We start from the raw sequence: 25,057 nt of genomic DNA on the forward strand, positions 1-25,057 counted from the left end.
CCTTCCGCTTGTCCCTAGTTTGCTGGCGCAAGGTGAAGGTAGATGAGAAGGTGGGAGGGAGGAGTCATCTGGGTTTCCATTGATAGAGGAAAAGTAGCTTGTTGCATGAATATGAATAATGAGGCACCTTGCTCGCAGAGTTGCTAGCCCCAAATTGCCACACCTTTCATTATCTTCCGCGTCCTCGTCAAAAGGGCCGGGTGGATTACCTTTGAGAGCAAAGTTGAAGAACTTGATTGCAATATCTTTCTGCTGTAGCTGTTTAAAAAAAATAAAAAAAATCTTTCTTCCGCATATATTTTCTCTCAATGTTTTGTTTGTGGAATGCTACGTTTTCTTCTTTTGGTGAACGCCACTATTTTGGGTCATCCAGGCATTGATATTTATTCTTGTGGCAGCAATCCATGGGAAGAGGTGCTCAATTGACTCATTAAACTCAGCTGAGCAACTCTCAAATTTCATTTTAAGAAATTCTAATCAATGTTTTTTCTTTTTATTTTTAAACAGGGGAAAATGAAAAAGTTCAAAACCACTTGAAAGTAGGTGAGAATATAAGAAAATTAATAATTTAATGACAAAAAATAAAAAACGAAACAAGTTAACGTATATATTCATGTTAAACTACAATGAAGTTTGAACAACTTTTCCGTTTTAAAATGCGCCTTTGTTTTTCAAGTAAAAAATGTTCAATCCATTAAATTATTTTGTTGTTATCCATTTTCACACCAAAATTGCAATAATTTTGCACAAAACAAAAATGTATAGTTCTTGCTGTATTTCTAGCTGCCTACTACATTTTTCTTTTCTTTTTCTGGTTTTATCGAAATCTCATAATAGTTTCACAAGGAATTGATAACACGCATTATAGTTTGGACCATAGTTGCCAGTTCAGGAAACGGAAACGGAAACGGAAACGGGAAACGGGAAATGGGAAACGGTACGTGAAACGGAAACGTGAAACGCGTGAAAAAATCAAAGGGGAAACAAGAAACGGGAAACGATAGAGAAACGCATGTGAAACGCATTGGGAAACGTCTTGGGGAACGCAAGGGAAACGTTTGGGAAACCTAAATGAAATGCTAGTGAAACGTACGTGAAACCTAAAGGAAACGCTAGTGAAACACATAAATGTGATGGTAACACATATATTGATAAGGACAGCCCTCTTTAGTGTATTTATCTTTAAACTAGATAGGGTTGTTCACAGAAAACTAAAGGGGGTTTAAATATACCCTTTAAAAGTATTAAAATTCCAAGAAACGCGTTTCACAAACGTTTCACATACGTTTCACAGGCGTTTTACCATTTTTCAAAAAGCGTTTCGTACCCGTTTCGGAAACACGTTTCCCACCTACCATAGGCGTTTCCTGCTTCTACTTTGGACACCGCAGATGAGTCGGGTGTTGATATATTTCCCGTGATATGTTATTGATGGGGAAGAGGCCTTAGAGGTTCAATAAGAATACTCAATGGGAGAGCCACTCCAACAAGCTGCCAATACAACAACCTCTAGGTTGACATCACCAAGGAAGTAGGAATCTCTATTCAGTGGGGAATCTCGATTCCCTAAAAATCAATTCGGAAACGGGAATCTTTTCGATTCCCCGATTTTTGGGAATCCCGTTTCGGAAACGTGGAAAATGCGATTCCCACTCTATGGGAAACACGTATCCCACTCTATGGGAAGCACGTTTCCTATCTACCCTCCTTTTCTCTTGCTGGTCCTCTTCTCTTCCTCTTCTTAGTATTTCCATGTAAAGTCATTTAAGTACTTAAGATTTACATGTAAATAAGGGAAGAACCCTATTTGAATCTATTAAAAATAGTTTCAAGACCCAAATCTAAAAGGATATAAGACTTTCTAGTTCTAGTACAAAATTCGAGAAAAACGGGTTGGGTCAAAATCTTAACTTCCAAACGATGGGGTATTTTTCCAAGTTTAATAATTCATAAATTCTATCATGCCCAAACATTATCAAATCTTGAAAGTCCCACAAAAAAATCTCATAATTTGGTTTCTAAAATTTTTTCTTCTTGTCAACGCACTGGTCAACAAAGGCATTTCAGCTGATAGTGATTTTCCTTTAAGTAAATGTTGGATCTTTTAATAAAAAGTATTTTTTTTAAGTATTTGGTTCATATAATTATTTCTTATATATATTTTTAGTAATTTTTTATTTTTTAAAAATATTTAACAATTAAAAAAAACTCTCCGACGCTTCCCTCTTCCTGAGAGCCTTCGCTTCCCGCTTTCGCTTCTCGCTTTGGCAACCTTGAACCCTGGTTTAAAATTTCGACCGAAATCTGAAATTTCGGACCGAAATTTCGGATTTCGGTGGAGACCGACACCGAAATTGACCAAAACCGAAACAATCATTTATTTCGGCTGAAATTTCGGTTTTCCGAAATTTGACCCAAAAAAACTGTTTTTTTAATATTAATTTAATATTTTACTGAAATTTAATATTAAATAAAATATGCATTTCTTGTTTTGTACAAATTTCAAGTACCGAAACCGGTACCGAAACCGAAATTTTAAACCTTGCCTTGGACATCACCACCTTTTAGATCTCCTGACATTGCTCCCGACTATGGTTACCAGGGTTGCTACCTCGCCTTTTGACTCGTGATCCCCAAACACGGTTCGCTTGTGACCCGAAATGGCGACCTATGGGAGAGAAAGAGATGCACTTACGAGCAAAGAGAACCAAAATCCACCAACCCTTTGTGATTTTCTGCAACAAAAATAGCTGTTTTTGCTGCTGTTGTGATAATCGGGTGAGAAAAGAGAGATGAAGGAGAGCAATGATGGGTTTGTAAGTCATATCTTTGATACCATTCATTGATGAGAAGGGGTTTATGACAATCAAGTTGTCGTTGGTGAGAAGTGAGGACAATTTTTTTTTGAAAGGTAACATAATTTTATTCCCATAAGTAAGCAAGAAAATACAAATGCGGGGACAAGAGGTCCCCATTAGCTCAAATTACAACCTGATGGTACCCACCAGTACAAAGCACAAAATTCAGGTTTCAGCCATATAAAAAACAGGAATACTAGTTCCAGTCAAATCCACGCCAGCTTTCGCCAATTCGTCGGCTCTAGAGTTAGCCGATCTCCGTCTGTGATAAATCTGTGGGTGGATAAGACTGACCAGGTCACGAACCGCATCCAAGATATTATGCAACTTCCATGGCCCACTACATCGATTTACTGCTCATGCTATGGTATTTGAAGAGTCCCCTTCCACGATCAGTCGCCCAAGGTTGTTTTTAGCATACCATTCCAGTCCAAATAGTAGTGCTCTTGCCTCCCCTTCATTCGCGTCACATATCCTGACCGGCCCAGAGTAAGACATGATCGTGCGCCCCGTTGCATCCCTAATAAGCCCCCCCAATCCTCGCCCTACCCGGGTTGGCCATGGAACTACCATCAAAATTAAGTTTAAAGAAGCCAAGCGGTGGGGCTTGCCATTTTGGAGTAATTTTAACAGATCCTTTCTTCTCGGAGATAACCGTGATCCAACGTCGAAATATATCACCAACAGAGTATGGGAGGCCCACCTTAGCAGGGTACCGCGCGATTATAGAAAGTTTGATATTCATGAGGACATGTTCCCAAGAACAGGTCTTGTCTTGAAAGATTCTGCCGTTACGCTCCAACCAAATATGCCATAAAATGGCAAAATGGCATAGGGGATGGCCAACCACATTACCTGTCCCTGACACCCATCGTAAGCTCCCATCCAGTTAAGGATGATTTTATGGGTACGGTTTTGTAGGACCCATGCCATCCCAAAAAAATTGAAAGTAGCCATCCAGGAAGTAAGGACAAATTTTTCGTTCTCTTCTTTTTCTTTGTAGTGTTCATTTCATTGCTTGCTGATTTTTTATACTAATTTGTCTTTTTGATCTTATCTTCCTCTTTTTTCGTATGGGATTTTAATGAAAACTTTTGTTTTTTGATCTTCTCTTCCTCTTTTATCCGTTTGGGTTTGTAACGACATAAGAACAAAACCAAATTGATTTTCCCTTGGTAAGGGTTTTTTAACGGCAACATCCGTTTCTTTTCTCCTCTTGTTTGTTTCTTCTTCTTATTTTTTTGATGGATTTTTTAAACGAAAATGGTGCACTTATTCTTTTATTCAGTGTTAGAAATAGTTTGCACTATTTGCGTGATGATAAATTGGTTTTTCATCCATTAAAATATTCGCCTCCAATCTACTTCATGAAAACTTGTTAGGATGGTCCTTTTAAGAAGCGAGACATTGATCCAGAACATACTAGTATAGACGATTCCATTGTTCAACTAGAGGATTTGAGATGGGGATTACTTGATGACTACATAGATTCTTCATATGATTTTAGAGAAGAATATGATGAAACACCATCCTTACATGCTTTGATGCCGACTCCTAGCGCAAGATCCCCTCATTCTCAAAGTTCAAACATGCCGTCAATTTGTTGTCCCGTACTAAAACAAACTTGCATATCCAGCTTTGTAAGAGGAAACACTTCTGTGGACTAGGGAAAGAGAGTTGCAATGTAGCTTATTAGTTTGATCATTTGTCGTGTTTTTATGTTTTTTTATTTGAATATATGTTTTTATTTCAAAACTAAGTACTTTTTTTTGTTTGCTTTCATTTAGGACCGTGAATGCAATACATACTGGTACTGTATTTAGTTATATTCGGAGATCTTGAAATTTTAAAATTTTGTATATTTTGGGTTGGATTGGAACTGGAACTCTCGTTTTGAATAAATATGTATGAAATACTTGAGGTTTTTTTTTTGTTTATTAAATGTATGTAGTATGGACAGACTATGGAATGCTTGTAAACTATGAAATGTTCAAATGTAGTAATGGCTGAATAACAAACTATGGAATTTTCAAAGGTAACTTTGAGTTTGATTTTCAATTCTCTTGGGATGTAATTCATTGGAGAATTACTCCTCGTGATTCTCCCTCTTCTAGGTGGCCATCCCTTCCTCTTGATCTCCTCAATCGATAAGGGCCTAATTTTCACAAAGGGAGTCATGAGCCAGATGACTTTACCTTTGCCCCAAAGATGGCAAAGTCTTGAACCATGAAGCAGGTCCCAAAGAACTCCAAACCACTTTAGTGCAGCATTCCAAACACTCCTAGCTATGAATGAACATATGATCAACCAATCCGTCCCCACTCTTGCAAAGAATAAATCTATTAGCAAGTCGGAACTTCTTCCTCTTTAGCTGATCGTAAGTTTTGATTTTACCTACCCCCACTATCCAACAAAAGCACTGAAATCTTGAGGATATAAGAACCTTCCATGTACGATTTCTATTCCCAGAATGCAAATTTCCACCTGGGAGCATTTTGAAAAATGAGCTAACTAAGAAGATCCATTGAGCTGTCCAAATTTGTTTATCCACTTCAACCTAAGAAACGTACAAGTCCTCCAACCTATTGTAAACCGAGGATAGCATCAAATGTCCCATCCTTCAGATTCCTAAAGAAAACCCACTGCAAATTTTTTTCTCTGCTCAGGTTCTGGGATAACACGGTGATTAGAGAAATGGTTATGCTACAATTGAGCTTTTCTATAAGACTACTAATAGACAAGGGAAAAGAAAGACCAGGGAAAATAAATCAGCCCAAATGAAAAGGTAGAAGGTTTTTAAGATTTTTTTGTTCAATATTTTTTCTAAGTTTTCATTCAATATAGCATAAGATCGACAATCGGTTGTGGTGAGCTTCTTTGTGAAGACTTTTGGGATCTAATTCTACTCTGTGGAAAGGGGGAACTGGTCGAGCCCTCAAGGATTAGGGGAAGTCTAACCATTTTTCGAGATGAAATTAAAACCCCCGCAGGTAGATAATGCGGGTGCTTAAGAGGGAAGAAGAAGAAAATATAGAACTCAAGAACACGACTTAGAGAAGAAGAAGAAAATGGGAGCAGTGCTCAACCCAATTGTTATTCCATCAATTACATAAGTTAATCAACATCCAAAATTCCCCTGAAGATGGATTCTAACCCTTTAAATAAAAAAAAAACCAAAGAAAATTCGTTCAACCTTCTCCACTAGCTAACTTAGGGACTTGCATAACATTAATTGCATTGGAACTCACTAACTTTGACTGTTTTGGGAACCCACAGACACAGTTTACTAAAACTGCCATAACTTTCTAACCACCAGGCCAATTTTCGAGCACAAATACTTGTTGGAAAGATCTCAAAGAGACCTACAACTTTGTAGTTTACCACTTTTCATGATTCTGCCATTTACTAGACCAAAAATGTGGTTGAAAATTGGTCAGAAGCTTTAATGCGGGAATGAACCTTGGAACTCCACCAAATCCACTTAGTCATGACGTGGCTGCCATGTTGGCACTGCATCATTATCTCCGGGTGAGAAAGAACTCGCCCACGAGTTCACTTCAAACTCTCCATGATAAATTTCTCCTTAAGCCTTGACTTCATTTTTTCCCAAGAAGAGATCTTACGCTTTCCTTTGCGAATTCTCATCTCTTGAACTTTATCTCACCATGTTGAAGCGTAGCCACAAAGCCTTGTAGCCACAAGCTTCACACGTTGGCTTTCGAGTGTCTCTTTATAATCAAAGAACTTCTCAATGGCACCAAGCCATTCAAGAAACTCTTCGGGTTGTAGAGAACCATGAAACTCCGATAAGTCAATCTTGACGGTGTCGAAATCACGATAGAACCTTCCCAACCTAGCCTCCTCATGAGTATTGGCAAAGGGATTCACATTGGATTCATCACTAGAACCTCCACGGCTTGATCCACACGCTCACTACGAGCCTCTTGGCATTCAAGACGCATGGTAAGTTGCTCAACTTGTCTTCGAAGTGCTTGAAGTTCATCATCTCTTTCATCTCTCAAATTTTCCATCATTTGGTTACCACGACTTCCTCTACCTCTTCGTGCCGCCATGAAAATCAAATCGAGGCTAGCCCAAGGGAGTAACGTTGGCTCTGATACCAGATAATGTGGGTGCTTAAGAGGGAAGAAGAAGAAAATATAGAACTCAAGAACACAAGTTAGAGAAGAAGAAGAGAATGGGAGCAATGCTCAACCCAATTGATATTCCATCAATTACATAAGTTAATCGACATCCAAAATCCCCTCTAAAGATGGATTCCAACCCTTTAAATAAAAGAAAACCAAAGAAAATTCGTTCGACCTTCTCCACTAGCTAACTTAGGGACTTACATAATATTAATTGCATTGGAACTCACTAACTTTGACTGTTTTGGGAACCCACAGACACAGTCCACTAAAACTGCCATAACTTTCTAACCACCGGGCCAATTTTTGAGCACAAATACTTGTTGGAAAGATCTCAAAGAGACCTACAACTTTCTAGTTTACCACTTTTCATGATTCTGCCATTTACTAGACCAAAAATGTGGTTGAAAATCGGTCAGAAGCTTTAATGTGGGAATGAACCTTGGAACTCCACCAAATCCATCTAGGCATGATGTGGCTGCCATGTTGGCACTGCATCAGAAAGTAAGACACCTATCTGTAACAAAATTAGAAAAGTAGATCAGGCTCGGGGACATACAGACATACACGAGGCATTGGTTTTTTCTTCTGGCTATCAACTTGTATTAGTCTCTAGCACCACATCGCTAGGTTTCACTTTTGGCCATTAATTTTAGTCTAAAGGACTCTAAAATTCCTACCTTTTTTTTCCTATCATGACAATTTAGACCTCCACATTCCATGAATCTTCATTCCTTTGGTTCGGATGTTGTAAACTTAGGACCTCAGCACGTAACAACTTCCAAGGAGCTTTTATCTGCTTTCGACACAGAAAAAGAAATATGTGCGGGCTTCCTATCATTTATTTATTCAGTTCATAATGAACAATTACAACAGCACCAGCCATTAAAAAAATACAATTACAATAGTGCCCTTAGTGAAACAATAAAACTAGTAGCTACCATTTGGGTAATCTACCCTTAGCAAGCTGCTTCTTGCAACATGATAACATTACCTGTGTATTTGCTTTTGTTTCTCATTGAGTAATGATTTCAATGATGACAAAATAAATATTCTCTATTAATTTTGAAGAAAATTCATAGTTTAAACAATTATATTGTTTTAGATTTACCATATTCTGTGTTTTGTTTGGAGACTATGCTGTATTAGAAGTGCAATATATCTATCTTTGTTTAGGTGTAAAGGACAAAGGCTTTTATCCAGAATACACAATTGCACGTATGGTTTTAAATTTCGGTCGAAATCTGGATTTCGGCAGGGACCAAAATTTAAAACCAAAACTGAAATTTAAAACATTTGGCCGAATTATAAGTTTTTCACTAGAATTTCCACCAAAACTGAAAACTGCCACCGAAATTTCGGTGCGTTTTCGGCTGAGGCGCCGAAACCGAAATTTAAAACCATGCTTGTAATGTCTCCTAATGCCTTAGTGGGGACATTTAGAGAAGCAACCATCTTTAGTGACTATTTTTTATTTGGCCTGCAGAGAGCTTAGTATGGAAACGAGCTGTGACATCTGGCACCCCACCTTCTGCACGTGATAGCCACACCTGTTCATCTTGGAAGAACAAAATAATTGTCCTTGGTGGTGAAGACGCAACCGATTATTATCTCTCTGATGTCCATGTTCTTGATGCAGGTATCCGTTTTAGTTTGTGCATATTGTTAAGTGATAATGGATGAAATTCTCTGGTTGTAACTGCTCTCTGTTGAATTTATTTTCTGAATGAGATTAAGCTCTTTGGTTTATAAAATTTTCATTTTAAATTTTTAGTTTTAAGATTCATACTTTCATGAACTGGATCTCGTGGACCAACTTACCATGTTTGACACGACATGATACTCGGATACTTCAGGATATTTCATCGATATTGTTGAATAGTGTATTAGGGCAGTTTAGACATTACTTGTAGTAGTTAGGGATATTATAGTCATTGTACATTGTTGCCCTAGTTTGGGCCTATATATACATCATATTCATGAGGAGTATATGTACATCATATTCATGAGGAGCTCCCTAGTGGAGACCCTCCATCCTTCACTTCTCCTCTTCCTCTCTTTCTAACCCCTCATTTCTAACATGGTATCGGAGCAAAGATCCTAGGGAAAGAAATGAAGAAGAAGAGCTGTCTCATATCTCACTCTTCTCTCTCTTTTGTTATTTTTTTGGTTTGCCGTTCGGTCCCTTATCTCTCTCTCTCTCTCTTTCTCGTTATTTTTGGTTTGCCGTAATCATCTTATTTGTTTTTCGAAAAACATTTCCCCCCTCAAATCCCTACAATCTCTCTCAAATCGATTCTCTACTCATTTCTCTTTGTTTTGGCGTGTTTTCTTTTTCTTTTTAGCAAATCTCATTCATGCCAACCCTCCCTTTTTCTCTATCATAGAATCCCTAAATTCTCTTTGGCAATCTCTCCCTCTATATCTTCTCTCATTTTTCCGTATTTGCACAAAACCCAAATTAGGGTTTGGGTTTGCCATAACCCCAAATCTCTCTCTCTCTGCGCAGTTGCGCACAACGTTGGGTTGCCGTAATCTCAACAAAATGAAGATAAAAAAACATCCATTTCCCTTTTGCTGTAAATCACCACCGCCTCTCTCTCTCTCTCAACAATTTCTATGAGAAATCTCTATGTTCGCTCTCTCTCTCTCGCACTCTTACTCTCTTCAATCTCTATGCAGTGCCTTGATTGCCTTTTTTTTTCCCCAGTATTTGGCCTTCAACTTTAGGAGTGTTCTCATGTAGTTCTTTGTGTCTTTTCTTGGTGGAGTGTTGTTATATTGTTGTCTTCTTGAGGGAGTGTTGCTATGTTGTTATGTTGCCTTTTCTTGAGGGAGAGTATTATCGTCTTCTCTTTATGTTATTTGTTCGTCCCCTTGGTGATTATTTTGTCTTTTTTGTTTTTCATGTCTTCTTTTCATGTTTCTTCGTGTGGTCCGGCTTTATGCCTTATCTCTTCGTCTGTCTTGATATTTCCTCTTTGTCTTGTCATCTTCGGGCTCGTGTAGTTTCGCCACAGGGGGAGTGTTGTTGTGCTCCCTAGTCAGTCTTTGTCTTCTCGGTTTTATAACTTATCCCCTCTTTTCCAGGCGATTGCTTCCATATCCATCGTTGGTCGATTCTCTTACAGGTGACGATCTTTTCCCGTCGACCTCTCTTTTCCGGGCGACGGTGTCCCCATCATTGGTCGGCTTCTTTTCAGGCGACAATGTTCATGCCGTCGACCTTGTCTCTAGACGATGGTTTCCTCATCGTTGGTTGGTTATCTTCTCCCTCATTTTCCAGGCGATGGCTTCCATATCCATCATTGGTCGGCTCTCTTATAGTCGACGGTCTTTTCCCGTCGACCTCTCTTTTCCTGGCAATAGTTTCCTCATCATTGGTTGGCTCTTTTAAGGCGACGATGTTCATGTCGTCGACCTAGTCTCCAGACGATGGTGTCCCCATCGTTGGTTGGTTTATCTTTTCTCTCATTTTCTTCTTGTCTTCATGCGACGATGTTCATGCTGTAAACCTTGTCACCAGACGATGGTTTCTCCATCGTTGGTTAGTTATCTTCTTTATCTCTTCTTCTCTCCAGGCAACGGTTTCCCCATCTACCTTGTCTCCGATGGTTTCCCCATCGATGGTTATCTTCTATTAGCGTGGTGCTGCTTAGTTGGTGTTCGTGCTCGTAATCCTTCGCCGTTGCTAGATGGATCATTGCTATTCCCCTGCTGAGTTGCACGATTCGATCCTTCGTGGTTCCAGACTTATTTGCCAGGTTCTCATTTAGGAGGAGACTCGGTTGTGACTGCTCTCACCGTAGTGCTACTTCAGGGGGAGTTACCCCTTTTTGTTGGCCGCAGATCTCGACAACCATACTCTAATGGTGGCCGTTATCTCTTATTATGCTTTCCTTATGTATTCACCGTACCAGCTTGAGGAGTGTTATACCAAGCTGGATGTATGTATGAGATTATGTATTTTTGTTATTTTAAGTTGTTTGTCGTAGTTTTCTTTGTACCAAGCTGGAGTTCCATAGCATATACACTCCAGGTTGAGGGGGAGTGTTGAATAATGTATTAGGGTAGTTTAGACATTACTTGTAGTAGTTAAGGGTTGTTGCCATAGTTTGGGCGTATATATAGTTATATACATCATATTCATGAGCATAGTTGTCGAACTCGTCCGAGTCACGAGTCGAGTCGTACGAGTCGGGTCGAGTCAACAAGTTTTTGAGTCAACTCGTGTGGTCAACTCGCTGGCGCGCAAGACTCGTACGAGTCACACCGACTCGACTCAAAAACAGAACTCGTACGAGTCATGTGTTAATTCGTAACACTTAAATTCAAATAGAGGGGGCTGTACCGATTAACTAAAGGGGCTGTTCCAAGTAACTAAAGGGGGTGTGAATATATCAATATATAATATAGACCCATTTACCTATTCTTGTAATAGAAAACCTAAAAACTTAGGTTTTTTTTTTTATTATGGGAGCTTCACTGGATTTTACGGGAACGAGAAGACGGAGAAACCCTCCATCCTCGACAGTTAGATTTTTCCACTGAGAGAGGGGTCTCCAACACGAAAGAAGAAGAGGAATCCCTCAACGACGTGATTTGCACCATTTAGGTTAGTTTTTTGCAGTTTTTTTCTTTTCTTTTTTCTTATTTTCATGTCTTCTTCTCTCATCCTCCACAATCTGCAAGAAGAAGAAGAAGAAGAAGAAGAAGAAGATTTTTTGGCTTTTGCAGATGAGAACTGTTAAGATTTGTTAGATCTGATATGGGAAAGTCTAACCATTGGGTCATCTTGGAGGTAGATTGGGTAAGTTGGCTAAATGAAGCAACTAAACAAATTAGCCAAGCGGATTAGAAGTGGCAAGCAAGAGAGATTAGGAAAGTAGATTTGATTAGGTTAGATTAGAATATTCTAGTGTTATCTCTTTCCATAGTTGTCTTGATTTATTTCTATGGTTATCATGTAAGTGCTCTTTATAAGCACCATCAATTGTCTTTGTAATTTGTCCAAGGTATTCAAGATTAGTGAAATCTTCTCTCCAAAATTTAACATGGTATCAGAGCGGGTCGATCCGACCTTGCCTTGAATACACCCTTTCACGCTTCGTTCTCCGGCGGACGGCCGATCTAACCGGCCGTCCGCCCGGCTACCATAAACCCTTCAGTTATTTTGCATAGCCTTTTGCTCGCTGCCCTTGTAGTCCTCTTCTATGTTGCCATCCTTCCCATCCTTCTCTCTTGATCATATACACAGTCAGAAATCTCAATTTTGGTTTTCGACCATTTTCTTCACCTTTTTATGATTTGTCTGTTTACAAAAGTTGAGACCCATCCCTAGTCTTTTCGTTAAGAAGGTTCTGCCGAAGGGCTTGAAGCATTGAGAAAGCTAAGTATATTGAATCTTTTTTTTTTTGTTCATTGCAGCCATTTTTTGGGAAATTTAACTACACCCATCCAAGTATTCGTGCAAGCGGTGATGGAAATGATCAAGTGCCACATGTGTCTCTGTGTTGCCCATTGAAGAGAAAGGGAATGGAAATTAGCGTCATCCATTTTAATCTCTACACCACTCTCTTCCTTTGCTAAATACAGACCCCCAATTTGATATTTGCACCCCTCTTTGTGGACACACTATCTCATTTCTTTTTAAAAGGTTTCATATGACTTTGATGTTTGCCAATAATTGTTTCCTTAAGCCGATAGTTGTCGTTTGTCTCCATCTTATTTTTCTTTCAAATCTTTTTCCAAAGTATTTCAGTTGAGGTGCTTCAGTCCATTGAGGTATATGCCTCGGACCTTTGGGGTGCGTGCCTGAAATAGTAGCTACTCTACTCAATTGAGGTGCTTCAATCTATTGAGATAATGTGCCTCGGACCTACGGAGTGTGTGCCTGAGAGAGTCTTAAGCTTCTTTGTGGATCGTTCCCAAAAGTCGATCCATCTCTTTGCCCATTGTGGCATTGGTCCATTGTGACCCGTTTTATGTTGACTCGCCCATCGAGGCCTTGAGTCACATCTAGCCCATTGTGGCTTCCTTTCGGCAACCAGCATTGACGTACATTTGGCAAGAAGCATCAATCATCGTTAATGGACCTTCTTCATCAACTTGATGTGTGTTACACTAGAAGATTCGGCAGTATGTCGCTATGTGTTGGGGACATTTCCTTGTAATCAATTTGAGAATTTTTATTGTGAGCAAACGTATATTGATTTTCAATCTATATATGTTTGAGGGGGCGTGTTAAGATTTGTTAGATCTGATATGGGAAAGTCTAACCATTGGATCATCTTGGAGGTAGATTGGGTAAGTTGGCTAAATGAAGCAACTAGATAAATTAGCCAAGCGGATTAGAAGAGGCAAGCAAGAGAGATTAGGAAAGTAGATTTGATTAGGTTAGATTAGAATATTCTAGTGTTATCTCTTTCCATAGTTGTCTTGATTTATTTCTATGTTTATCATGTAAGTACTCTTTATAAGCACTGTTATGCCTAAAATTGGTAACAGATACAACAGTGACGAAAGAGTTGATCTGGTGGGCCCAAGGGGCTGAGGTGAAGGAATGAAGCCCTGCACAAGAGCGCACGAGGTCAGAAGACCAACCCGGAGTCGTACTCCGGACGGGCCCTTCGACACTCTAGTCAGTATGAGCAGAAGTGCAGAGCCAAAACTTTAAGAGTGGTGGTTCCGAAGTTATTACCCCTTGCTTTGAGCCTTGAGAGGCCTTTTATAGAGGGAGACCTGGGGTGGTTGGATTACCTACCCCAGGACAGGTGTCGGCCCTTGTGTGGGTTTAGGTTTACCTACTCTTAGGTAATTACCGGATTACCCCTGGGCAGATGCTGGATTTGTGATGGGCCTTTCCGGGGCCACGTGTCGACAGCCAATTGGTCGTTGCTTTTCATACCCCATCAGTTGCCCCCCAGTTCTCCAAGTCATTGTAGTGATTTGGGGAAGTACGAGGAGTGATGTTCCTGAACGGTAGAGCGAGCCAGTGTTCGGGATGGCTCGACGAAATGAAGAGGTCCGGTTGGGGCTGACCGGGATAAACGGGGTAAAATCTGTCTGGCTAAGCCATCTGTCCGGCCTGGGACGGCCAGAAATCGAAGTTGTAAAATCGGTCCGGCCAAGCCGTCTGTCCAGCCTGGGACGACCAGAAACTGAAGTTGTAAAATCTGTCCGGCCAAACCGTCTGTCCGGCCTGGGGCGGCCAGAAATCGAAGTTGTAAAATCTGTTCGGCCTGGGACGGCCAGAAACCGATGTTGTAAATCTGTTCGGCCTGAGGCGGCCAGAAATCAAAGTTGTAAAATCTGTCCGGCCAGGCCATCTGTCTTGCCTGGGACGGACACATTTTTGTCGTTTAGCGAATGCGTCATATTCTGGCCGGCTTGGGACGGACACATTTTTGGATGGGTAGTCACTTAGAAGATATCCCGCACTCCAGCACTTCGTAGATAACCCTCAATCACCTGAAAGATTTTTTCCACCTCCACACTACGTGCGTAGTCTATACGCGCGCATTTACTCGCCCCTTGCCTCGAAGTGTGTGCCCTTCATTAATAAGGGACACGTGGCGCCACCTGATTCATGAATGCGAACCGCCTCAAGCCTAGGGGCTATAAGAAGAGGTTTTCACCCTTCATTTTTCACTTTTTACTTTCGCCTCTTTGCTTTATCTTTTTGCTCTGCCTGTTCGGCTCGGGTAGATTGTGGTTGTGGTCGTCTGCGAATTAGGAGCATTTCTCTTCAGACCGGTAATCTTCTTTCAGCGCGTCCTTATTTGATTCTTTTCCTGTGTCCCTTATGTCCGGTGGTACCTCTAGCTCTGAGTCCGGTTCTGGGTCGTCTTTAGGGGAGTCCGCGTCCTCGGGCAGTTCGGGGTCTAGTTCGTCGGAGAGGACCCAAACGAATCCGCCCAGGGTTCCCGGCCCGTATATGGCGAGTCCTAGTGTTAGTGTAGACGTCGTAGATAGTGGGGACGAGGTGATTTTGGATTTAAATACCACCCCGCCCCCAACTGATAGCTACTTCCGAGCAAAGGCGAGTGCAGATAGTGACGCCGCCGAGGCGTCTACCACATTCCTTCCGGGCCGGGCCGGGCCGTCGAGGTCATTGCTACGGCTGGGATGGACGCCGATCCCAAATATAATATTCAGGCTCTTTACGAGGAGAATATCCTGGATGAGTCCAGACTAGGGGATATTAGAGATAGGTATTGTATTCCCCAAAGGTTCAGGCTGAGGGCTGCGATAGAGGGAGATAGGGCTTGCAATGATAGCACCGACGTCTGTATATATGATGAGTCGTTAAGAGCTGGGCTCAGGTTCCCTTTGCATCCATTCTTCGTCGCAGTTCTTCGATATTACGGCCTGGCTCCGGCTCAGGTCGCACCGAACTCATGGAGGACGCTGGTCGGGTTCATATACCTCGTCCAAGGCCGGCTCCAAAGGAGCTTGTCCATACCGCTGTTCCGGATGTGTGTGTGCGCACCTGAAGAGGCATAAGGATGGAGGTTAGATTTACATCAGCCAACGCCTTGAGGTGAAAATGATTACTGGCATTCCATCCTCCATACATTTATGGAAGAACAAGTTCTTTTATGTAGAGGACGGCGAGCCCACTGAGCCCTGGTCAGTTCCTTTGAAGTGGGACACCCCGGATACACTTGCGCTGAGCCACAAGCCGCTTTTGGAGGGCGAGGGTATGAGAACGTTTACTCTAGTCTGTGAGGAGTTGCATCGGGAGGGCCTGATTCATTGTGCAGACTTTTCTAGGGAAGAGGTCCTGGTCGGCTCGGCATTAGTACTGCGACCCCGGCACGTATGTTGCTAGTCTTGCTTTTGAGCTCCTCTTTTGTTCTTTGTCTCTGACCGGTTTTTATTTGTCCTGTTGAATTTCAGAAATGCAGACGTAGTCCAAGCTGGAGAAGGTGAGGCAAGGGGCCTTCGGCAGGGGCCAGGGCCAGAAAAGGAAAGCCCCCGAGATTTCAAGTCCTGCACCAACTAAGGACGCACCGCCCCCCAAGGGCAAGCCCACAGTAAAGCTTGTCGGCTCCTACGGCCGGGGAGCGGGGACAGCTAAGCCAGGGGACTCATTTACCGGAGTCCGTCCCACCCCTGCGAGGTCCCGGGACAACGTTTTCCGGCCTAATTGGGCCGTTCAGAAGAGCGACTCTGGCTTGGGTGACAGCCGTGTGGCTATGGAGATCGTCACCAAGGGCCTACTGAACCAGGACCAGCTCCGGGTTTTGAATGAGCATCTAGATGCGGCCGATGAGGCCATTTTCTCCTCGCTTTATCAGATCGGATTGTATTATCATGACTTTCGCGAGAAGAGTCGGAAGTTCTCTGCCGCAATCACTCAGTCCGAGGAGGAGAACGGCAAACTGATGCAGGAGGCCGCCGAGCTCCATAGGTCCATTAAGGAGAGGGACGAAGAGATAAGGCGGCTCAAGTCCGATAATGCCGTCCAGAAGCAGAAGGCTTCCGACGCCCTCAATGCGCAGAGGGAGAGAGCCCGGGAGAGGCAGATGGCGGTCGTCGAAGAGGCTGTGAAGGAGGACAAACTTATTAGTTTGTCCACTGAATCTTACAAGCTAGGATTCATGGATTGCCTTGAGCAGGTCAAGGGATCCAACCCGACTGTCGATCTGGCGGGCCTTATCCTTCCTGACCCGCCGGTGGCCGGTGACGACGAGCAGGACACCACCGCAGCAGCTGAGGCCCTGGTGGTAGATCCTCCGCGGAACGGTGGTCATGGGGTGTCTTGAATTCCCCATTTTTTTCTTTTTGGCACCGTTTACAGATTCTCTTTGTAATGGCCCTCGGGAGGCCCTACTTTTTGTAATGGCCCTTGGAGGCCCCACTTTCCATGAATAGAAATTACATTTTGTTATCTACTGTCTCCGCTGGTGTGCCTTTGACTGGTATTGATCAACTCAACACTGTGGGCCGATAACACTTGTACAACAGTTTGTTTTCGAACAGAAAGGCGCCCTTGGCAGGTATTGAAGTTTTCATTGACCCGGATCTCGCAAAGGTTTATTTTTCTGCCCGAGCCCGTTTCTGACCAGAAGTGTGCTTCCAGTCTTTGGGGAGACAAACCGGGGTGAACCAAGCAGCGAGTACCTAAGTTTTAGTGAACTGGGTTTCTGAGACGGTTTGGTTTTTCTGCCCGGGCCCGTTTCCGACCAGGAGTGCGCTCCCAGTCTTTGTGGAGACGAGCCGGGGCGAACCAAGCAGCGAGTACCCAAGTTTTAGTGAACTGGGTTTCTGAGACGGTTTGGTTTTTCTGCCCGGGCCCGTTTCCGACCAGGAGTGCGCTCCTGGTCTTTGTGGAGACGAGCCGGGGCGAACCAAGCAGCGAGTACCAAAGTTTTAGTGAACTGGGTTTCTGAGACGGTTTGGTTTTTCTGCCCGGGCCCGTTCCTGACCAGGATTGCGCTCCCGGTCTTTGTGGAGACGAGCCGGGGCGAACCAAGCAGCGAGTACCCAAGTTTTAGTGAACTGGGTTTCTGAGATGGAGTGCTCGGAGATTTACAAAGAAACAGTATCCTCTTTATCATTCACATTTGAGCGTACGTACAATGACATTGGCTTTTGCGCCAAGTGGCCAGCTAGTGATAGTATTTTCGGAGGTTCTTTGAATTCCAGGCGTGGGGTAGTAGGTGCTCCCCAAGTGTCTCAAGCTTGTAACTCCCCGGACGAATTATCTCTTTCACTTGGTACGGCCGCTCCCAGGTCGGGGAGAGTTTGCCTACCTTCTTCGTTGGGAGATAGCAGCTTTTCTCAAGACTAGGTCCCCTGCTCAGAATTCTCTTGGGCGTATCTTTAGGTCGTGATAGTTGGACATTTTCTGTTTGTAGGCCGCGACCCTGATTCGAGATTCTTCTCGGGCTTCCTCTATCAAGTCGAGGTTTGCGCGGAGCCCATCTCCATTGATCTGCTCATTGAAGTTGGTGACTCTGGGAGACGGGACGCCAACATCGACGGGTATTACAGCCTCAGTTCCAAAAGACAAGTTGAATGACGATTCCCCCGTAGCGGTGCGCGGGGTGGTACGATACGCCCAGAGGACGTGATAAAGTTCGTCTGCCCATCGGCCTGCCTTCTCGTCCAGCCTTTTTTTGATTCTCTGGAGTAGGATTCTGTTCGTTACTTCGGTCTGCCCATTCGTTTGAGGGTGCGCCACTGAAGTGAATCTCTGTTCGATCTTCAAGTCAGAGCAGAATTTTCGAAAGTTCCGGCAGTCGAACTTAGGGGTGGACATGGTTCCGGTTCGAAACGAGGAACCGAACCGAACCAGCACATATGGTTCGGTTCGGCTCGGTTCCATATTTATATGGTTCGGTTCCGGTTCTGATATCCTGGAACCGATGGAAATTCGGTTCGGTTCTGGGTTTGGGATCCTGGAACCGAAAACCGAACCTAGAACCGACCCTCACCTTAAAACCTAATGCCTCATCGCTTTGCCTTTAAAATTTTAATTCACCCCCCAAATTTGTGCTTGATTATTCCAAATTTGTGCATGTTTGTAGGTCATATATAATTTTTGCATTGCTCAAATTTGTGCAAATTTGTGCCTGATTATTCCAAATTCGTGCATGTTAGTGTTTGTAGTTCATATATAAACAGGACCGAACCGATTATAAATACGATTAGGCAAAATATCTACATTTGGTGAAGGTTGGGTAAACCCAGAACCGAACTGAACCGAACCGATTATATATGGTTATGGTTCGGTTCTGGTTCCAATTTCAGGGAACCGATTATATATGGTTCGGTTCTGGGTATACCCCAAAACTGAACCGAACCATGTCCACCCCTAGTCGAACTGTCTGCTGTTGTCCGTTATCAAGACGCGGGGTATCCCAAATCTGCAAACGACTGACTTCCAGAAGAAGGTCTGCACGTTTTGCTCCGTGATCTGGGCCAGAGGTTCAGCCTCCACCCACTTGGTAAAATAGTCAATGGCTACCACGACGAACTCACGTCTCCCGGAGGCTGGCGGAGAGGGGCCCAAGATGTCCATCCCCATTCCCATCCCCCATACTGCGAAAGGGAGCGAGCTGATGATCGGGGCCATGGACACAGCAGGTTGATGGATGGTGGGAGAGAACTTTTGGCATCTCTCGCACCTTTTGACCAGGTCCAGAGCGTCTTGCCTCAAGGTTGGCCAGTACAGGCCTCTCAGCAGTACATTGATGGCCAGGGCCTTGCCCCCCAGGTGTTCCCCGCAAATTCCTTCGTGCGTCTCTTGCAGAGCGTATGCGGCGTTGCTTGGCCGGAGGCATTTTAGGTATGGAAGGGTGTACGACCTTTTGTACAGGCTCTCACCATCGAGGGAAAACCGGGCTGCTCTCTGTATCACTTTGCGGGCTTCCTTCTTGGCTTCGGGAAGCTTCCCGCTACGTAGGTACTCAACGATTTTGTCCATCCAGCACGGCTCGTGCTAGACCTGCATTACTTCGACAGTCTCATTTCCGATACTGGATTTCTTCAGAAATTCCATATATATACTCCCAAGAGTGGTGTAACCGGATGCAGCCAGCTTAGATAGCACATCCGCTTTTGCTTTTTCCGTTCTAGGGATTCTGATGACCTCGAAGTTTTTGAACTTGCTGGCCAACTGGCGGACCTTGGAGAGGCACTTGATCATGCGCTCGTCGCGGGCCTCATAGACTCCTTGGATCTGGTTTGCGACCAACTGGGAGTCGCAATACGCCTTCAGCCTTTGGGCGCTGGTCTGGACTGCTAGGTTCATTCCGGCGATGAGAGTCTCATGTTCTGCCTCATTGTTGGACGCACGGAATCCGAACCTTAGCGCATAATCCAGAACAAAGTTATCGGGCCAGTGGGAATCAAACCGGCTCCACAACCAACCTTGTTTGAAGATCCGTCCACATATACTTCCCAGAGCTGTTCGTTGGACAATGGGTTCTGTTCTTCAGGTACAGGGATGTCGATGTCTTCTGTTCTTCCGGGTTCAGTCTCAGCTTCCGTTCGCTCCCCAGTTGTAGTTGCATTCTCTGCAACCGGGGTTTGGGCGACTTCAGACTCGATGCTTTGCTGGTGGATGGTGCACTCGACCACGAAGTCTGCCAGCACTTGGGCTTTTATCGCCGGCCTAGGCAGGTACTGGATATCAAATTCGCTCAGCTCCACGACCCATTTCACAAGTCGCCCTGAGGGGTCTGGTCTGTGGAGAACCTGTCTGAGCGGCTGATCAGTCAGGACCTTTATTGTGTGGGCTTGAAAATACGGCCTCAGTTTTCTGGCCGCCATGATCAGGGCGTATGCCAATTTCTCAACCCGCTTGTACCTGATTTCAGCGTCGTGTAGGACTTTGCTGACATAGTAGATCGGTTTCTACTGGTTGTGCTCTTCTCGGATTAGCACATCTGCTAGTGCCTGGGGGCTTACGGATAAGTACAAAAGCAGCTCCTCCCCCGGCTCTGGCTTTGTCAACAGCAGTGGAAAGGACAAATACTGTTTTAACTCTTCGAATGCGACTTGGCACTCCTGTATCCATGGTGCCGTTTTAATTCCTTTGACAGCGTTGAAGAAAGGCAGGCATCTCTCTGCAGACTTTGAGATGAAGCGCCCCAGTGCGGCTACCATTCTGGTTAGCCGCTGTACTTCTCTAATGGTCCTCGGTGGAGTGAGCTCCACCATGGCTTTGATCTTTTCCGGATTGGCCTCTATCCCTCTTCGGCTGACCATGAATCCTAAGAATTTTCTCGAACTGACACCGAAGGTGCACTTCGTGGGGTTGAGCTTCATGTTATGCTCCCTTAGGACTTGGAATGTATCTTTCAGGTCGGATAAATGATCTTGTGCACTTTGGCTTTTGACCAGCATATCATCTACATAGACTTCCATGTTACAGCCGATCTGTTTCTCGAAGAGCTTGTTCACGAGCCTCTGATATGTGGCCCCGGCATTTTTTAGGCCGAAAGGCATGACGCGGTAACAATACGTCCCCTGATCTGTTATGAAGGAGGTCTTTGGTATATTTGATTCATACATTCTGATTCGATTTTCGGGAGCAGGTAGCTGTCCTTGGGACAAGCTTTGTTCAAATCGGTGAAATCAACGCAGGTCCTCCACTTCCCATTGGCTTTCTTTACTAGGACCACGTTCGCTAGCCAATCCGGATACTGGATTTCTTGAATGAAGTCAGCCCTCAGGAGCCTCTCCACTTCTTCCTTGATCGCCTGCCGCCTTTCCAGGGCAAAATGTCTCATTTTTTGTTTCACCGGTCTGCAAGTGATATCAACACCGAGTCTGTGCATGCTGACCCCCGGATCTATGCCGGGCATGTCTGCGGGAGCTCATGTAAAGACGTCTGCATTGTCTTGAAGAAACTGGGTGAGGTTCTGCCGGGTGCTACTGTCCAGAGAGGAGCCGATTTGGACGACCTTCTCACTATCGCCTTTGCACAGAGGGATGGAGATGTGGTCTTCGGCGGGCTGATTCACCTGGGCTTCATCTCTCAGATCAAGTAGCTCAATCGGCAGCGATTATGAGGCGTTTTTGCCTTTGAGTGCCATGGCATAGCACTCCTTGGACTGTGGTTGATCTCCTCTGACTTCACCCACGCCGTTTGGTGTTATAAACTTCATTTTCTGGTGATATGCTGAGGCGACGGCGGGGATGAGGTTCTGGCTGGGTCGTCCAAAGATAGCGTTATAGACCGACGTGGCCCTCACTACCAGGAAGTTGACCATCGCGAAGGCTTGACAGGGCGGCTCCTCGACGAGGACTGGGAGTTCAATCTGTCCTACTTTCACGATCTCTCCCGAGAAACCGAACAGGTTGGAGTTTGTTGGCCTCAAGCGGTCTTCTCCTATCATCATTTGCTTAAAAGCTTGATAGTACAGGATATCGGCCGAACTCCCGTTGTCGACAAGGATTTTCTTCAACTTCCAGTTCGCGACGAGCATGGTTAGGACCAGTGCGTCGTCGTGAGGTAGTATCAAATTGTTGAGATCCGCATCTGAGAAAGAAATCTCGTTCTCTATCTTCATCCTTTTACTGCACGTGTGCACGACATTGACCCTTCGTGTGTAGGCTTTTCGAGCAGCAGGTGATGTACCCCCGGCTGCAGGTCCGCCCATAATTGTGTTGATGACCCCCTTGGGCTGGGAGCCTGGGATCGGCACATCTCCGGCTGTGGACTCGATTATGGGGGAGATTGATTCCGTGCAGGGGGCGGCTGCGACCGTCGAGGGCTCTGGCCCCGGAGACTCTTCTCCCTGCGCTCTCTTCTGTGGCCGTCATCTTTGACATATTTTTTCAAGTATCCCCGACCGATCAGTAGCTCGATTTCCTCCGTGAGCTGCCAGCACTCGTCTGTGTCGTGCCCGTGGTCCCTGTGGAACCGACAGTACTTCGACTTGTCTCTCTTGTTTCCTTTGGAGATCATCCTGGTCGGCCATCTTACGAATTCTTCTCCTCTGATCGCAGTCAGTATGTGTCTCCGGGAGGTGTTGAGAGGGGTAAAGTTCTCTTCCCTCCTCTGGGGGACCTTTCTCTTCTGGGGGCCTTATCATCCCTACGCTGCTTGGTAGGGTTCTTTTCTTTAGAGGTTCTCATCCGGTTTGAGTCTAAGGCCGCCAGAGTCTCCACGGCTATATATTCCTCGGCTCCGGCCATCAGATCCGCCAGTGAGTGCGGGTTCTGGCGAGCAACTGATCGGCGGAAATCGTTGGATTTGGCGCCTGCGAGGAGCGCATTCATGGCGGCTTAGGGATCCAAATTCGGCACTTGGAGAGCTTCCCTGTTGAAACGGCTGACGAATGTTTTCAGAGGTTCATTATCCTCCTGCCGCAAGGCCATCAGGGATGCTGTTGTTTTCTTTGGCCTCCGGTTGCTCATAAAATGGCGGACCAGATCGTCCTCAAAGTCCTCAAAGTTGCTGATGGAGTTCGGCTTGATCCTCGAGTACCAGTCCCGGGCTGCACCGGTCAGCGTAGTCGGGAATGCTCTGCAGAGGAATCCGTCAGAGGCGCCGTGGAGGAGCATCATAGTCCTGAACGTCTCCAGGTGGTCTACAGGGTCGGTGGTTCCGTCATATTGCGGAACCGTCGGCATTTTGAACCCTCTGGGTGCTGGCGCGTTCATAACATTATCGGTGAACGGAGGTGTGCTCGAGTACGTCTTCGCAGCGGGCCGGCCTTGATCCTTTGCCAGCTCTTTTATGCGGTGGTCTATCTCTTCTATCCTCCGTAGCACCGGATCAGCCCTCTGGTCTGCTCGGCCCAATGATTTGTTTTTCTCTACTGAGGGGCTCGCAGCAGAGCCGGAATGACTTTCCGGACTCCTTCGATGATGGCGGGATCTTTCCTGCGGCGCACTGTCTTCCTTGGCTTGGTGCTTTTGCGCGGAGCGAGATCGTGACCTCCGGCGGTGGTGAGGCTCTGTATGGGCATGTTTGGTTCTGGAATGATGGACTCGCCTCGTGGAGTGGTGGGTTCGGTCTCTACTAAGGCGCGTTGGCCCTCTCCTGTGGGCACTCGACCTTTCCTGTACAGGTCATGGGGCCTCTGGGGGTGCTGGGGAGGTGCTTGGATCAGATGTTGGTATTGACCAACAAGGGCAGTCATCTGTCGAAAGAGAGCTTGAACTTGATCCGGAGTGGGAGTGGGATTGAGGTGTTCCGAATGAGCCGGGCTCTGCTCTGCTGTTGCAGAGGGAGCCACTACCTACGAGGCGATTCGGTCACTTCGAACCCCGCGAGGTACTACAGCTCAGGGTAGCTCGGGCAGTTGGTACCCGAGCACTCTTCCGCCCTGCCATTTTGTAGAGGGGATTTGAACAGCTTTTAGTTCAGGGTCCCACGGATGGCGCCAATATGTTATGCCTAGAATTGGTAACAGATACGACACTGACGAAAGAGCTGATCTGGCGGGCCCAAGGGGTTGAGGTGAAGGAATGAAGCCCTGTACAAGAGCGCACGAGGTCAGAAGACTAACCCGGAGTCGTACTCCGGACGGGCCCTCGACACTCAAGTCAGTATGAGCAGAAGTGCAGAGCCAAAACTTTAAGAGTGGTGGTTCCGAAGTTATTACCCCTTGCTTTGAGCCTTGAGAGGCCTTTTATAGAGGGAAACCTGGGGTGGTTGGATTACCTACCCCAGGACATGTGTCGGCCCTTTTGTGGGTTTAGGTTTACCTACTCTTAGGTAATTACCGGATTACCCCTGGGCAGATGCTGGATTTGTGGTAGGCCTTTCTGGGGCCACGTGTCGACAGCCAATTGGTCGTTGCTTTTCATACCCCATCAAGCACCATCAATTGTCTTTGTAATTTATCCAAGGTATTCAAGATTAGTGAAATCTTCTCTCCAAAATTTAACAAGAACATCCACACGGTTGATTTTGTCTTATCCATTTAATTCATCAAAGGTGGCTGTTCTCACATGCAAAAGCCAGCTGAGAAATGGCTTTCCACGAGAGGCCCAATTCATCAAAGGTAGTTGTTCTCAGGTGAGGCCCTGTTTGTTTGAGATTGTGTTGTGACAATCGATTGAGAGCCCTAAACTGATTACTGGTCTCAAAATTATGTTTAATTTTGAGTCCAATAATCTGTTTGGGGCTCAAAATTAATCTTTTTGGGTCCAATAATTTGTTTTGAGCTCAAGTTACATTTAATTTTGACTCCAATAATAATCTGATTGGGGCTCAAAGTTAATCTATTTGGGGCACAACCTATTGTTGTTTGGACTTAAAATCCAGAATCCCGATTGTAAGCTCTATTGTTGGACTTAAAATCCATTTCTTATTAGAATTCCAGATTGTAATTTTCCCAACTAAATTTCTGCATTTGTCAAAAACTCTTACGAGTCACGAGTCGAGTCATGAGTCGGAAAATTAAGAAAACGGGTCACGAGTCGACAACTATGTTCATGAGGAGCTCCCTAGTGGAGACTCTCCATCCTTCGCTCCTCTTCTTCTTCCTCGCTTCTTCTTCCTCTCTTTCTAACCCTAATCTCATTTCTAACAGATACTTCTGTTGGTCAGATAATTATCTACTTCTTTTTCCTTTTATC

The 25,057-nt window shown here is 44.8% G+C and overlaps 1 protein-coding gene across 3 annotated transcripts in view; it reads left to right on the plus strand.

Annotated features, from left to right (window-relative positions):
* Nucleotides 1–25,057, plus strand: part of LOC143856331 (Galactose oxidase/kelch repeat superfamily protein) — a 60,712-nt gene that overhangs the window by 5,778 nt on the left and 29,877 nt on the right. For all 3 annotated transcript variants that reach the window (XM_077366536.1, XM_077366528.1, XM_077366541.1), the window contains exon 4: nt 8,493–8,645. In XM_077366536.1, the coding sequence (XP_077222651.1) occupies nt 8,493–8,645 (153 nt within the window). The remainder of the gene's footprint in view (nt 1–8,492; nt 8,646–25,057) is intronic.

This window comes from Tasmannia lanceolata, unplaced genomic scaffold, assembly GCF_043159265.1.
Source record: "Tasmannia lanceolata isolate RefF3 unplaced genomic scaffold, GAP_Taslan_0.1 ptg000003l, whole genome shotgun sequence".
In the NCBI taxonomy this organism is placed as follows: Eukaryota; Viridiplantae; Streptophyta; class Magnoliopsida; order Canellales; family Winteraceae; genus Tasmannia; species Tasmannia lanceolata.